Source organism: Marmota monax, unplaced genomic scaffold (genome assembly GCF_021218885.2).
Source record: "Marmota monax isolate L192 unplaced genomic scaffold, Marmota_monax_Labrador192_F-V1.1 WCK01_AAM20220418_F8-fsc00015, whole genome shotgun sequence".
In the NCBI taxonomy this organism is placed as follows: domain Eukaryota; kingdom Metazoa; phylum Chordata; class Mammalia; order Rodentia; family Sciuridae; genus Marmota; species Marmota monax.
Window position 1 is genome coordinate 298,759 of NW_026692194.1, and position 15,652 is coordinate 314,410.

The 15,652-nt window shown below is 42.1% G+C and overlaps 2 protein-coding genes across 2 annotated transcripts; one reads left to right on the forward strand and one right to left on the reverse strand.

The window, feature by feature from the left end:
- Positions 1-899: 899 nt before the first annotated feature.
- On the forward strand, positions 900-5,544 carry Gkn2 (gastrokine 2). The gene is made up of 5 exons (XM_046422127.2): positions 900-1,021; positions 1,430-1,567; positions 3,369-3,479; positions 4,323-4,479; positions 5,361-5,544. Exons 1-5 carry the CDS (start codon positions 941-943, stop codon positions 5,441-5,443), a joined length of 570 nt encoding a protein of 189 aa, XP_046278083.1. The 5' UTR covers positions 900-940; the 3' UTR covers positions 5,444-5,544.
- Positions 5,545-8,709: 3,165 nt separating this feature from the next.
- Positions 8,710-14,720, reverse strand: LOC124079869 (gastrokine-3). The gene is made up of 6 exons (XM_046425714.2): positions 14,605-14,720; positions 13,000-13,053; positions 12,701-12,835; positions 10,952-11,059; positions 9,806-9,947; positions 8,710-9,017 (listed from the first exon to the last, which is right to left on the reverse strand). The coding sequence occupies exons 1-6, from the start codon at positions 14,614-14,616 to the stop codon at positions 8,923-8,925; spliced, it is 546 nt and encodes a 181-aa protein (XP_046281670.1). The 5' UTR covers positions 14,617-14,720; the 3' UTR covers positions 8,710-8,922.
- Between the last annotated feature and the right edge of the window lie 932 nt (positions 14,721-15,652).

Below are 15,652 nucleotides of genomic sequence, written 5' to 3' on the forward strand. Positions count from 1 at the left end.
CTTCTAATCATATTAGTAAAGTGGGCTGTTCATCATCTTATTCAAATCTCTATTCTAAATCAACTAAATAGAATGGAGCATCACAGGTTGATAGAGCAGGCTTGGGGTAGAGAAGGTGAGCCTCTGTATAAGTGGGCACATTGGATATTTGCAGCGCATCTTAGTTAGCTGCTGCAACCCCAATGACAAACGTTAGGAGTCAAATGAAAAAGGACGTAAAAAGTCCCACTGACAGTTCTTAAAAGTATCTGCCCTTCCCACAGATCTTCTCCTTTCAATGATAGTGTAGTGCACTAAGATGCCCTGCAGAGAGAGCACGACATTAATGTCAGCATGTTGGATTGGTGAGCATGTCTGCAAAATATCAGATCTGCCTCCATGTCAGGCTTGCAGTGTGCTGGCCCAGCACTCACCTGATAAAACCACAAGGCCATGGGTTAGCAGGGTATAGAGATTTTCCTTGATGCCAGCCTCAAATGTTAACTGTATTTTTAAGCATCCTGGTTTCATAGTTTCTCTTAGAAATCCATTGTGTTTTTATCATTCATGAATCTATTTTAAGTCTATTTCACTCTCTCAGTCTCAAGGGATTAAAGATCTTCTTTTCTTTTTTAACCAGAGGACATCATCGTTCACAAGTAATCCAAAGCCAGTATGAATTATTTTGGAATATACTCATAGGAAAATAAGGTCTTCCATTCTATTCACCAGCCCCCAGTTTTTTCTTCTATCTAGAGGGTGATAAAGTTGAGAACAAAGTGGCAAGGGGCCTTGTGTCTTATAAATGTCATAAACTCAACAAATGCCTGTTGAGTGTGTGAATGTGTGTGTTTTCCACTTTGGAAGTGGACTGCTTTCCACTTTTTGACCACTTACCAGTGTCTCTAGGTGTCCGGGTCTACCCCTCTGGTTCCCACCCTCAGTGACTACCCGACAAGGAATGGATGTGACTGCTCTGTTTTTTCAGGTGGCATTTCTGATGGTGCTGGCCATCTTTGGGACACAGTCGCATGGATATGAGGTAAACTGTTTCCTTAGAAATGTTGGGAGGTGAAAAGGAAGATAAAAGAGAATCTGAAGGACCGTGGAGAGTCCATGTGCCCTGAGATGGAATCCCAGAAATAACCAATAAGGAAAATAATGGGGTGATCATTTCTAACTGCAAAGCCTTCACCAATGTAACCCATTCCTTTAAAATGTGGTCAGTCTCCTGTGATATCATTTCTTCTCCTTTTTATGATGCAGTAAACTGAAGAAAAGCTTGGCATTCTTATCTTAGCCTGGGCTTTGGACTAGGATTCCAAGGAAGAAGTTTTAGCCTTTAATGACTTGCTCGCAGTAATTAGAAAGCTTTATTTTGCTGAGAGACCTGCCTTTCAAATGCATGTGATTTATGGAAAACCCATAATATCTTTGTTGTCAATTCTAGGTTTATAACGTCTTCAGCCCAGGCAACAATGGTGGTAATGTTCAGGAAACAGTGACAATTGACAATGAAAAAAATACTGCTACCGTTGACGTCCATGCTGGATCATGTTCTTCCACCACGATTTTTGACTATAAACATGTAAGCAGTAAGAGGATTTTTGTTTTCTTCAACACTGGTTTTCTAAGGGGCAGAGGGACAGCTGCTTACTGTGTATTTACATTCCAGGGTTTGTCTCTGCAGTTCCTTATAAATTTCCTCACCTCTGCTTTTCCCTTGAAATAATCTAGCAATTTATTAACAAAGAAGCAATTGGAATCATTTCTGAGAAAAACAATATGATAGAAATCATTTGCATCGTCATGACCTTTTAAGGCAGAAAGTGGAAGAGCCATGTGCTGTTCATTACAGGCTCAGAAAGTGGGCATAGCGTAAGAGTGACCAAAGCAAAGCCCAGCACAGAAGACTCTCAAAATACTTGTTGAATGGATAAACAAATAAATCAGAGCTCCTAATGCAAAACACCATGTAGAAAAAGAACAACCACAAGGCAATCACACCATAGCAGAAAATTAGGGCAACTTTATACCATTTAATTATGTATATAGGATAAGTAATGTCACATTTTTATAAGAAGGTACTTCCAAGTTTTAGTTACTAGCATTAAAAATACATCTCAGAAAACTGCTCAGAAAACTTATTCTGTCCTTCATCCATTTATCTATTTGTTATACCAACACTAGTGATGGCCCTTTTTTTTTTTTACCTGAGTACAGAGATGTGCACAATAGATATAAGTAGGTTGTAGCTAATCTCACTGGTCATTTAAACAGGCTTTTTTTTCTCCATTTCTTCTAGAAACCTCCTCACATGCTTCCTTACTTCCCCGTTGTGTTGAGAGTGCCATGGCACATTTGAAAGTATGGAGTCTTTGCAAGATACACTTTAAAAGGAAGTGGTTCTAAAATTCTTACAAAGCAAATGTCATGGAAATCCCCCAAATGTATAAAAAACTAGAGTGGTGAGCCCCTTACACTGTCCTCAGCCTTGCCTTCAGCATATTTTTGAGTTTTAAAAGTTAGAAATTTGTTAGAATTGAAAAATAGGAACTATGAGAGTTCCTATTAGATACAACCTTATGGAGTGTATGATTATTTAAAACTGTGTAGAGAAAAGTTTCACTCAAGATGAAAATTCAATGGCTTAGGTGCTTTTTGGCTCCACGGTCCCCATGTTCCAAGGTTCTTCACATCCCAACTTTCTCAAACTAATTCCTCTTCAGCCAATTTGGATTTGAAGTGGAGACAGGATGGAGAAAAAAGAAGGGAAGAAGATGGGGAAGCATGTGTGCAGGTGTGAGGGTAGGGGTAGATACACTTAGAGAGCTCTAAAGCACCGTTGTCTGACAGAATCCACTTTCTGTAATGGTGGAAATGTCCTATATCCGCATTTTCCTGTAGGGAAGCCTCTATCCAGCCACTTGTTGTGATTGAACACTCAAAATATGTGATGGAGGAATCACATTTAAAATTTTATCTAATTTGATTTTAAATAACCATATGTGACTAGCAACTACAATACTGAACACCACAATTCTGAAGAATGTTGTATTTTATTCCAAAGTGGGGGAAAAGCAACATAAAACCTATCAAAAAACACAAGATTGCTGCGTCTCAATCTTTCAAACTCCAAACTGCAGATCCCGATCCTATAATATGAAAGAGTAGGCCTACATCATGGGTGTGCACAATTTCAAAGGGATGGGAATGACAAATAAGAAATGAAAGTGAAATTTTATAAAAGAACTGATTACAGATTTAAAAACAAGGGTAGGGGCTCCCTGTGCATGCTCAGGTTTTTCCTCCAAGGCGTAGACATCATTTTAGATGCTTAGAAACCAGGCAATTAAGGAGGGGCAGTAACTCTGTTCTTGTTGCCTCAGGGCTACATCGCATCCAGGGTGCTCTCCCGAAGAGCCTGCTACGTCCTAAGGATGGACCATTCAGCTATCCCTGCTCTGGACAAACTGGAACGGTACCTCTATGAGATGAAGGTAATTTTAGGATACCCTTAAAAATGCTCTGTTTCTGAGCCATGGAGAAATGAAGAGTGAGAGAGAAGATTAAAATATTGTACCTTCCCATGATGTGGTACTCAGCTTATCAAAATGTTTTAACTGTATTTCTTTCTTTCTTTGAGCTCTGAAGTATATCTCAGCTCAATTTCCAGCATAAGGCCCTAAACTCATAAACTTATATAAAATTTCAGTGTCTTTGTAGAGATGATTGATCAGACTGTCTTCTTAGAGCCAGGCTCTATGAAATCGAGACTGGCAGAACAATGAGTAAAGTTGTATATTTGATGATATAAAAGATGCAAAGAAACAATCGGATACAGTGAGAACATACAACCCTGCACTGATGCTTCATACCTGGGGCTTAGCCACCCACCACAACTTCAAAATAGCACTAGTAATAGTGAGGTTTCTCTGCAGACAGAGTGGTCAGAAAGAGAGGATGCCTTGAGATCCCTGATGACCTTGTGTTTGATAATTTGAAAGAGAGCCAGGTGAGGTGGCACATGCTGTAATTCCAGCTACTGGGGAGGCTAAGGCAGGAGAATGGCAAGTTCAAAGCCTGCCTAAGCAACTTAGTGAGATCCTGTCAGAAAGAAAGAATGAGAGAAAGAAAGAAAGATTTGGGGATGTAGTTCAGTAGAAGAGTTCTTGCCTAGTATGCTTGAAGCCCTGAGTGAAATCATCAGTATAGAAAATAATAATAATAATAATAATAATAATAATAATAGTAATAATAATTTGAAAGAGAAAATAAGAATAAGATGCACCAAAGTTGCCAGTTTGTTTTATGCTTCTTTTATGCTTCCTTCTCTGGTACAGACTATAAACGTCATGTCCTCCAACAAATACACCTGGGTCAAGTACAACCCTCTGCAGTCTCTGATCACGAATGTGGACTGGTTCCTGTTTGGGTCACCCATTGAGCAACTCTGCAAACACATCCCCTTGTATAAGGGGGAAGTGGTTGAAAAGACAGGTGAGTACCAAGGAATTGTTCATTCACCAGACCGTTTTAGAAAGCTCCTCTGTGCCAGGCCCTCTGCTAGGTGCTGTGTGAAATGCAAATAAATGGAAAGGTGACCTGACTCAGTTTACTTCAGAAATCAAGTGCTTACTGTGTGTGTGGAAATTGCACTAAATGTCATAGACACAGAGATGGTGAAAGGTCTGTCTCCATGGAATGTACCTTCAAGTGGAAAAGCTGACGAGTGAACGCAAAGGTTGGGATAGGAAAGGATTCCTGGGTGTCACAGGATAACTATGGGCCCTCTTTTTTCAAATGTAAGAATTTCAAGTAGAAGAAAGTCTCTGGGCCCTCAAAATAGCGTCTTTTGGAGATGAAGGAAAGCATTAAGAAATGTCCTCAGAATCTAGAATAGAATTGATCCAGGAAACAGCAGGCAAAGGAATGAAAGCCCTGTATCATCCGGGTAACACAGGGCACTGCAGTCATTACTGAGTTGTGTACAGTTTCTAAATGCAGTAAAGTACCAGAGCCAGCACATGAGAACACAGAAGAAATTCCCAGAGTAGCTGAAGGTAGATAAAAAGAAAAGGAGTAGCATTTACTACTTTTTTACTGCCTAGAAAAAAAAATTTCAATACCCATTAGGACTTTTAAGGCACAAAGTATGCTGCCAACACAGAATTTACAGCATCAATTAGGTCTGAGCTGATCAATACTTCCAGGAATTGTCAATCTTATTTAAGTGAATATGGTATTATTCTTTGCTATGCCAGAATAGCTAAAATCTTGAGTATTATGAAGTTATAAGTACTTAAGATGTTTACAAAAATCCTTGATTTGTTTCCTTGTAATATATTTTTAATGACCTTTTAAACTTTTCACCTTTCCAGATGATATTGCTGCTGGAGGTTGTGCAAAGGCAGGGCTCCTGGGCATCTTGGGAATTTCCATCTGCGCAGGCTTCCATATTTAGGATGATCACCTACTGGGTTTCATCCTTTCAAAGAAATCTAACCTTGGTTTCCACTCAGAAATCAAATTAAATTCTTTCTCAACATCCTGTCTAATTGCGAGATTCAGTAATAAAATGTGTTATATTTACAGATAAATATGTCAGTTCTTTTTATGAGCAGCAAAGGGAAGCCAAGCAATATATAGAAGGAAAAAAGAGCCTCCAGGATTTCCAATAAAGTGCATAATGTGTGAAAATCCCCAGATGGTTTGGCTGCGTGTGAGTCTCCACATCTGTCTGCATCTGCTTGTGGAACCAGTTTCCCATGTGTTTGTCCCAATGCACCAGAAAGCCTGGGTGGAACAGGGGCTCAGGTAGCAGTGACTTTGACCCAGTGAGGGGGAGGGACATAGTATACTTTTATCAAAGAACTTAACTGCTCAGGTGAAGTAAACTATTCCCTCTGATAAGCACTCAGCTTTGAGAGCCATTCGGACACCCTTTAGGAAATATGTTTGGATTTGTCATTGCAGTAGACTGAGTAGAGTGAGTGGAGAGGGAAGGAGAAATAACTAACACCTAGGAAAAGACATACTGTACTGGAAATCCTCATGGGAGTGAAAATATAACTGGGAATGCCAAGTGAATATACAGCTGGAAAGCAATTTCCATCCTTTCAAAGAAATTACACCATTTGGGAAAATTCCCAGATCGAATACCTGGGTCTCATGTAGTCTGGTCAGCTGGATCGCAAGTTCAGAACAAAGAGGCACTATTTTAACACGATTCCCACCTGCCATTGACTATTCCTCTTCCTAATACTCTACATCTGCTTCTTAATAGTCATCAACTAATACATTTTTTTTAAGCACTTACCATGTGCTCAACACTGGAATAGGTATGCCGGAGGAAAAGGCTCAGGACAGAGCTACCATAGTCAAGAAAGTTATTTTCTCCCTGAGTAAATGAGGCATTTATATTTTAAAAATTGATAAGAGCAGTAAAATGTCAAGTAAATGGTAGAGTATTTTAGCTGGAACCTTGGCGTTTGTAAGTAATGGAACCCAAATCAAATTTTCTGACACCAAAGGAGACTTTATTGTCTCATGTCACTAGCCTTGGAGGGAAAGGGATGTTCTGGTCTTGGGAAGCTAAAACTCTGTGCCTGATGGTGGCCAGACCCTCTTTTCCCATGTCTCAACTTTCCTTTTTTCTACATGTCATCCTTGGTGACTTATACTGGTTTTCTCAGGAGGAAAGAACCAATAGCGCTGTCAAACCCAAAGGCCTCATGTTCCCAGCTTCATTGGCAGTGAAGAGAGGGTTCCTCTTAGTTCTAATTGCAAATTAGTTTTAACCTAAAATTCTCTGGTGACGACCCTAGCTGTCCAGGATTAGTGTCGGTGGCATGGGGGTAAGGTCCAGGAAGGGGTATTATGATTGGCAGTCTCCTTTGGCACTTACTGCTTAGAGATGGGTTATCCCTATTCATTTTTAGAATATTGATCTCATTTTGAAAATAGAATGCTGTGTTCTGATTTTTTCTTAACTCTCTAAATCAGTTGATTCTACTCCACACTGTTGACTCACTGAATAACTGACAAGCAGCTGGTAGAACATACTAGGCACATGCCTACCGGGAATGGGTTCAATGGACCACTGCCAGGAGGTTGGGACTTCATTATATTTTCTTGTAATCAGCTCCTTCTTAAGGGCTGAGAAAAGTAGATATCAACTCTGTCAACTCACCAGATGTTCACACCATAGAACCTCTCTGGGCCTCAAGAGGGAAACACATGTGGTTCCTCCCATTCATGTTGTAGCATATGACCTTGGGAAGGGACGAGCCAAGAATCTGCCCCTCACACTTCCCATTTATGGGGTAGCCCATCCCTTAGCTTTCTTTGGGAAAGGTAGCTTTGCATATTGTAGGACATGGTGTTAGGCATGCAATGCCTGGCCAATGGCCTTGTTCATGACCTTGGGAAGCTTCACTTTTCTGTTTGCCTCAAATTAATGACTAGAATAGGGAGAATCTGAGGTGCTCACCAGCCCCCTCCAGTCTGAAGTGGACCACACCTTAAGAGTCCTGCAAGCTGTGTTTGAGTGCTGCTGAGAGTTCTCCAGCACAGTCACCTGCTGCCCCTCTCCATGCCCTTGTGCCTGACGGGATGTGAGCAGGATATTGCATGAAGAAACTTTCTGGAGTGTTGGGAAAGTTCTACAGATTCATCTGCGTGACGGCTACATGGGGGTACATATGTACAATTCATTGAGCTGCGCTTTTCAATCTTCTCTTCATTGTATTTTTTACCTCAATAAAAATGTTGATGTATTTTTAACATTTAAAACACAACTGAACAAAGAAGGCCCACCCCTCTACAGCATTCTCAGGAAACACACAGGGTGGTGATTTCCGTAGCCCTCAACAGTCTTGGAAGTCTTAAGCTCCAGTCTCAAGTGCTCAGAGCCAGGCCTGAGGGCTCCTCATTGTGGTCCTTCTTCAAGGCCCAGGAGGCTATGGGCACATGGGCAGCTGCAGCTCTTCAGGGGTCTGCCTTCACTCATGGCCTGGTGAAAGGCCTCATGGGAATAGCCGTGGACACTATGCAGGCTGAGCTATGGGGAGTCTCCAGCACAGGCATGCAGTAGGAGGACCAGCAGCATGTTCCAGGCAGGATCTGGGCACTAGTGGCTCCTGATCCCTTGGGAAACTTTGAGTGGGCAGATAATGGACACTGGGCAGCAACAGCCTGGGATTCCCTGGAATCTTAACTCCAATTTTCAGAAGACTGCAGACCCGACATTGAGTTTATTCTATGGCTATTGTCTTTATTTCTTTGTTTATTGCCAAAATTCTCAAGGAATTCCTCAAGGAATATCCCAGAGAGATGTTTAGAAATGAGACATCCTGCCACATCTGGTAATGCACACCTGTAATCCCATAAATTCAGGAGGCTGAGGTAGGAGGATCATGAGTTCAAAGTCAGCCTCAAAAACTTAGCAAGGCCCTGTCCCAAAATAAAAAAATACTTTTTAAAAGGCTGGGGATATGGATCAATGGTTAAGTACACCTGGGTTCAATCCCCAGTACCAAAAAAAAGAAGGAGGAGGAGGAGGAGGAGGAGGAGGAGGAGGAGGAGGAGGAGGAGGAGGAGGAGGAGGAGAAAGGAGATACATCCCAAGAGAGGGAGCTCCTCCTTTGCAGCATGCCTATGTGTGATTTTCTATGTTGCACTTGGCTGGCAATGTTGAGAGGACAGTGCCGACAGGTAGGGCTCATCTGCTAGATCAGTAATGAAAGAAGCTTTATTGTTCTAATCCAGAGGAAGAGGGTCTATCCATTTTCCCAGATTTCAGAATGGGGTATTGGATTGAAAGAAAGAAGATGGAGATCTGAAATGAGCAGCTTCACATAGGCAGAGGCTGGGCCAGGTACCTGCCCCAGGCCAGCAGCTCAGGCCAAGTGGGTCCACTCTTCATGCAGCTGACCTGGAGGTTCAGAGTCCAGGAATCTCACCACAGATGGAGAGTCCCATAAAAGATAGAAGCTGGATTGCAAAACAGGAATTAGGGTCGACTGCCAGGGCAGTACCTTTAAAAAGAAAGAGAAGCATTTTACCAGGTAGAATGGCCTCAAGGTAAAATGGATATATTATGAGCTGCACCTGGTGCTCAGCAGGGATGTGGAACCTTGGAAATGGAAGGTTCTACCTTCTCCACTCCCAAGGACAATAAGTGCCTCTACCTCTCTATTTGTTTTACTGACCCATAACTATCCTCCTTAATCCTCTAGCCCCTCCCTCAAGTTCTCCTGAATCCTTTTTCATTGGTAAACTTATACTAAGGTATAAATGACTGGCAATAGCCTAAAGGAACAAGTGTCCTGGTCATATACAGACTAGGGCGAAGATCATGAAATCTTATCTGGTAGCTTTTCAAGCTGAGGTCACATCCCCCAAAGGGGTGCCAACCACTGCGTTGTTCCTTTCCCAGTGTGGGCTGTAACTATTTGGGTCTTACCTCTCCAGCCTTCTTGAGAACAAGAAGTGAGAACCCCAAATGGGACTCTAACTCACAACAGACTCCATGATGCTTGGGCATGATGTAGCCTTGAGTCAGGAGAGGACATCCATCAACTGTCAAATCCCTTTGATGAGATAGCTGACCTTGACCTTCTGATGAAGCTAACTCTGCTCCCCATTCTCAGTGATTCCTAGTGTCAAGAAATCATCTCTGCCAGCAGGGGCAATACATCCTGGGCCATGTGATTTTTATACCACTCACAAAGAAATGGAATCAACTATCACTAAATTATGCCAATGACCTAAACACCATACTGCACCTTTTGACTCACCCAAGGTCTTGGGTTTGTTAACACACCTTCTTTCTGTTGATGAGCAAAGTAGGTGGGGACATCTCTGCACAGGTCCTTGATGAGAATTCCATACTGAGCTAAATTCTTGATCCGGCTAGGTGAAACAGTATAGGTCAGGCCGTGGGTGGATGGGTAATGACTGGAATCCTGGAAGAAGTAGCATGTTAAAATGGTGAGACAGCATATAGATGTGGCACAAGAAGGAGGAAGAAATGAAATCCTGGGACCCTGATCCTCAGGTGAGTGGCAACAGGATGTATTTGATTCAATGCACAGAACTAGGCTGTGAACCCAACCTGCCCTAGAGTTCAGTCTCAGACAGCAATATCACATCTAGCCACAAGGAGGCGACATTACTCTAGAAAAATTTGTAGGTTTGCGTGACCTGGTGACTTCCTTTCACTCTCTAATGCTTTCTCATCTCTGATGATAATATAGAGTAGATAAAAATTATTTGTTGCATTTACATGTTTTTTCTTGTTAATTCAATCAATGGGATATTTTAGACTTCCCTAAGAATATAAGTTGCTTTATTTCTATGTGACATGAAGTCTATTTTTATTTTTTTCCCCAAAGTCAGGAACCCTTCCTGCCAGTGTTCCAAAATGTGCTCTTCAGTTTTCTTAGCAAATGAGTAGATTTCAAAGAATTGCAAAGGACTTCCTGCTGATTTTTAACTTATCTTAACAATTCTTGTCATTTAAGAGGTTAAGGAAGACAGATTCGGCAGTCTTGGGCTCATTTTCATTTAAAGTTAATACTTGTGTATTGTTTGGTGGTGGGAAGGGAAAGACAAAATTCTCAAGGAATTCCTTAATATAATATAATATTCATATATTATATGAATATTATATTCATATAATATTATATAAGTCACTCTGATATTTACAGTCAACAACTCACATTCACTAGCATGTAGCATGAACCCTTTGATGAATACAAACATCGAAAGGTGGTCACTGCAAGAAATTTTCGTTGATTCAGTTATAATTTGACTTGAAGAGGCCATTTGTATAATGTTGTAATTTCATGGGCATTAAGAGCAAGCATGAACTAAGTCACTCCTTGTGCATAGAATTGTCCTAGGAGATTAGAGGTAAGTTGGAAAACACCAGGGTAGGAGGGGACCAGAGTGACCTGGTCACACTTACCTGCCTGCGTAGGGCCATGCTAATGTCATCCAAACTTGGGAAGATTGCTTGGTCCATCTTGGCAAGGACACAGGCCATCATGCTAAACAGCTTAGCCACAAAAAGGGCCTTTAAGCAACACAGAAGAAACATGTTATTCATTCAGTCACAATAGTGATAGGCACCCACTCTCTGCAGGGACTGACATCCAGCTGTTCTGACTGTAGTGTAGAACACACCAGCAGCGTGCTGATCTGAACAGGGGAGCAAAGGTTAGCACCAGGACCAGTAGCAATGCATACTAAGCCCTGCTGCTCTCCAGGCCCAGTGGCACTGTCCCCTGCTATTTTTGCTAGAGAGGGTTCACTCCCCAGGAATCCCCTGGGGCACTCTGCAGCCACTAAGAGACAGGTGGGCCCAGAAGCACAGGGAGTTAGCTCTAGTAAAACGATTCACTTGAAGGTCCTGTTCTGCCACTCAGCAGTCATCAGGGTACTCAGTGGCCTCCCTGCTTATCAATTTCTTCATCCATAAAGCAGAAATAATGACTCCATTCCTACAGTGTTGTCATGGAGATGACAGGGTGAAATGAGATGTAGCTGCTTGTGAGAGCATTGTTTACTGAGTACTTGCTGAATGTACAGGGCTGTTAGGAGTTCTAGATTAAGACGAATAGACTTAGAATCTAGCACCAGGCCTGCCCTGGGTACCCGCTTTTGTATGGTGCTGGGCCTGCCATTTGGTCTCTCTAGGCATGGATTAGAGATGCAGACTCTTGCAGCTGTATCTGACAAAGGCCCACGGTGAATCCTCTCCAGCAATGGTGTTGACTTCCTGTGCTCCGTAGAGTGTGCAGCTGGAATATTTTATTGAAGAAAAGTTTCCATGGCTTGCAGTAGTGATAGTGATCACTAGACTGTGTGCCCTCTAAGAGGATTCCAGAGAGGTCTCCTAGAAGGAATCAGGAATGGGCTAGGTGAAGAGTGGAGGAAGTGTCAGGAAAGAGAACATGGTGGGGATGGGTGAGAGTAGAGGGGACGCCTGGGGTGAGGGCTCCATCCTGAACTGTCCAGAGTGGCTGGAGAGAAGGTGACAGAGGTGGGTGGGGGAAGGCCTGGATGGCAGAGGGCATGAAGAGTGTGAGCTTTTACTTCAAAGCCCTGCCAGGGTGGCAAGGCTGTTGTTGAAGCTGTTTTGCAGATATGGCAACTAAGGCCCACAAGGCAGAGTGAGATTCCCGAGATGAAGGTGCTTTTCTGTAAGAGAGCAAACCCAAGGACATGGGTGCTCCCTCCCTGATCTTGCCTCTTTCTGCTAGCTCTTGGTACTCAAAGAGATGGCAAGGTGCAGGCAGATTTCAAAAAAAAGAAAGAAAGAAAGAAATACATTGCTCTTCTTTAGAAATAGACATTAAAATCTGGAGTCAAGACGAATAACTTTTGTAGCATATCTCAGTTACAAGACACGAGGGCTCTTTATGTGGCCTTCTTAGGATTTGGGCAGCCACATAAAGTCAACAACTCACAAAAACCCAAAGGGATGCAGGAACCCTATAGACCAGAGTCTCCTACATTCTCTGGCTCATAAAGAAGTCACTGCACCTTCAGTAAAGCTGGTCCCTTACCTAAAGGCATGCATTTCTATTGAGGACCTAAACCTGGAGAAGGCAAATGAAGACAGTGTCCTCTTCTCTCTGGAAAAGCATTGAGCTACATTTGGGACCAGACAAAGCTTCCTGTGGCATTGTAATGAATGCGTTTCACATCTTACATTCTTGTAGTCCAAGATTCCATCCCATTGACTCAAAACATTGTTGTCTCGGATGCTGACCATACCTCGGAAGGCGTTGATATGGATGAGTTGGGTCCCAACAGATCCATCCAGAGGATGGCTGTCACTGATGTTCTAGAGAAAACCAAGCAACAGTGAGAAGAGTCAAAAACCCAGAGTGTTCTGTAAGTTTAAGGGTTACCCATATGAAATTTGAGGGATGTCACTCTGATTATCACCTTGGAAATATTTCTGCCCAAGGGGGACTAGACAGATGGGACCCTCTTCACGCTACTCACCCTTAGGGCCAGAGATGGAGTTAGGAAGAAGACCACGAGTATGGAAGATGCAGTCTGAAATGGGAACAAATATCAATGCACTTTTTCTTTAACTTCAGATGATAGTCCACAGTCTAAGGCACTGCTGGGGTCAGAGCCTCCTTAAAATGATTTATAATTTCCACTGTCTCTCATGCCCACAGGGCTCCATTGTGTATCAGGAGACTAGTTCAATATGGTTGAATGGGGTATTCTGGCTTCTCAGGAGGCAAAGCTTTATCATTCACTCAAAAACACTTACTGGTTTGCTTCTGCAATCAATCATTGGGATGAATATTAGGCAATCTGACAGACCTGCACACAGCGTCTGTCAGATTGCCTAACAATCTGCACACAGGGTAGGGCCATCCTAGGCCAAATGTAATAGTCGTCACAATTCCAGGCCTCCATCTCCTTTAGCTGCACCTTCTTCTCTACTTCCAGCCACTGGTCTAGATCGTTATCCAAACCCCAAATCACATTGTTGGTCCTGCCTTGCCCTATGCACCCACTTAGAAACAGATATCCTATTGATTTCCTTTCTTCTGGATTCTCTTAGCTTGCTTAAAAATAAAAGACCAATCACTAGGGTTTTTTTTTTTTTACCTTATTTTCAATAGATTGTATTCAAATGTGACCAGTTCTTAAAATACTGGTTGCTAATCATTTCCTTTCTGTGTGGTCTGCCTTGCCACACAGGTATTTCAGGAATCAGAGAAGAAGTGAAAGAGAATTAGTTGGGGGTGGCAACAGGCTAGGGAGAAAATGCAATAAACCCTTCCCTATATTCCACAGCTCATTATCTGATGTATTCAGACTCACTTGGCTCAAGTGCACTTCCACACCAGCTGGAATTGACAGGCACTCCCCCTCTCCCCCATCCCCATAACAGCCCATGAAATACTCCAGGGGCAATTCCTACAGTAAAAGGTGAGATATGTCTTTGAAGAAGTAAATAGCTAATCAACGAACAGTAATCATAGTGTGGTGAGGTCAGTCAAGGAGATAATGGAGATGCAGATGACAAAATTACTGGTGCCATATATAATATACATTTGAAGATTTCCTGTACTGGCAATTTGTAAATAAGATAAACCCAGGAAGACAGGACCTTAAAATATGCACCTACCCAATGCCGAAAGAGTCCTGAAACTTAAGAAATTGGTTATTAGTTTCCTTGGTGAAGACTCTTCTTTCAGATACTAAAAAACAGAATGGTAGCCAAGCCCAGTGGTGCACGCCTGTAATCCCAGCGGTTCAGGAGGCTGTGGCAGGAGGATCAAAAGTTCAAAGCCAGCCTCAGCAACTTAGAGAGGCACTTAGCAACTGAGCAAGACTCTGCCTCTCTCTACATATGGGCTGGGGATGTGGCTCAGTGGTTAGGCACCCTTGGGTTCAATCCTCAGTACATAAAACAAAACAAAACAAACAAAACAATAAACCAGAATGGTATGTGCCAAAATAAGATTTGAAAATTCTATTTGGATTTATTTGGAAGAGTCCAGTAGGGTAGAGAAGATCTTCTCCCTAGCTATTTTATATTCTGAGGGTAAAACTACCTTATTTAAAATTAGAAAATGTACTTACAAGGTGTTTCATGTTGTCTCTCTCTCTCTCAGACTTTGTGCAACTGCTTTCATAATAGGATTTTGTATGTCCCACTTATTTCTAAATCTGGTTTATATAGCCCTAGACTTTGCAACTATTGCCATGATAAGGGCATGTGGGAGTAGCTAACCATGATCCAAATACCACTTGGGAGAGAGAGAAAGTTTATGTAATTACACTTATCACTTTTCTTTGAGTTCATCTAAGTATTTTCCTTTCTTCCTGATACCACCACCGGTTCCAAGGCAAACATAGGAAATGAAGGAGGCCTTGTGGGCTGGCATATCCATGACCTTAACTGCTAAGGTAAGGATTACAAACAGTAGACCTGCACAAAATGACCCAGATACACAATCAATGAGCTCACTGTTTCTACTTGTCAATTTCTGAAGTTTTTTTTTTTAATTATTATGTTTAATAACAGGGTGGTTGGGAGAAACCTTATGAAGCCCAAAGAGGCAGACTGAGTTCAATTAAGATTAAACTGGTTGAAAATCAATCTGGTCCAGCACATGGTTTTGCACTGCCCTCTGCCCACCCAACAAGCTGACCTAAGTTCACCTCTTCAAACATCCGCCTCTGGTTGACTTTCCTAATATTCTGAAATTTTGTTCTCATTATATGACTCTCTCCTCCCAGCTTTCACTTCAGGGTGTTTTTTTCCATAAAGAACACTTTGTCCAGCCCAGAACCCTTGATACATGAGGAACCATGACCTTCATGTAACAAGTTAAGCACCAATTTAGGACTTTTCACACATTGTCTTCATTTTCCTTAAGTTCTGATGTGGTGGCCCAGTGACCTGGATCAAATACCTTAAGGTGAGAACTAAACAGATTTTTTTTTTTTGAGAGAAGAAGAGCTAATTAGGTGAGGCTGGCACTAGAGTGATCCAAGAGGAAAGATAGGCAGCTCAGTCCTTACTTAATGCAGTTGGCCATGGGTGCTTTGAATAGATGGACATGGTCATCCAGGGCTCAGATAATATCCTACTCATATCTCCATTGCTCTCAGTACCTTAAAAAAT

Bases quoted from the DNA above. Each gene is read 5' to 3' on its own strand.
- Gkn2 (XM_046422127.2), top strand. From the start codon at position 941: ATGGATGTGACTGCTCTGTTTTTTCAGGTGGCATTTCTGATGGTGCTG. The intron at 1,568-3,368 runs GTAAGCAGTAAG...TTGTTGCCTCAG, and splicing joins CGATTTTTGACTATAAACAT to GGCTACATCGCATCCAGGGT. The intron at 3,480-4,322 runs GTAATTTTAGGA...TCTCTGGTACAG, and splicing joins GGTACCTCTATGAGATGAAG to ACTATAAACGTCATGTCCTC.
- LOC124079869 (XM_046425714.2), bottom strand. The intron at 12,836-12,999 runs GTGAGTAGCGTG...GGTTTTCTCTAG, and splicing joins CTCCATCTCTGGCCCTAAGG to AACATCAGTGACAGCCATCC. The intron at 11,060-12,700 runs GTAAGATGTGAA...TGTTGCTTAAAG, and splicing joins GAATCTTGGACTACAAGAAT to GCCCTTTTTGTGGCTAAGCT.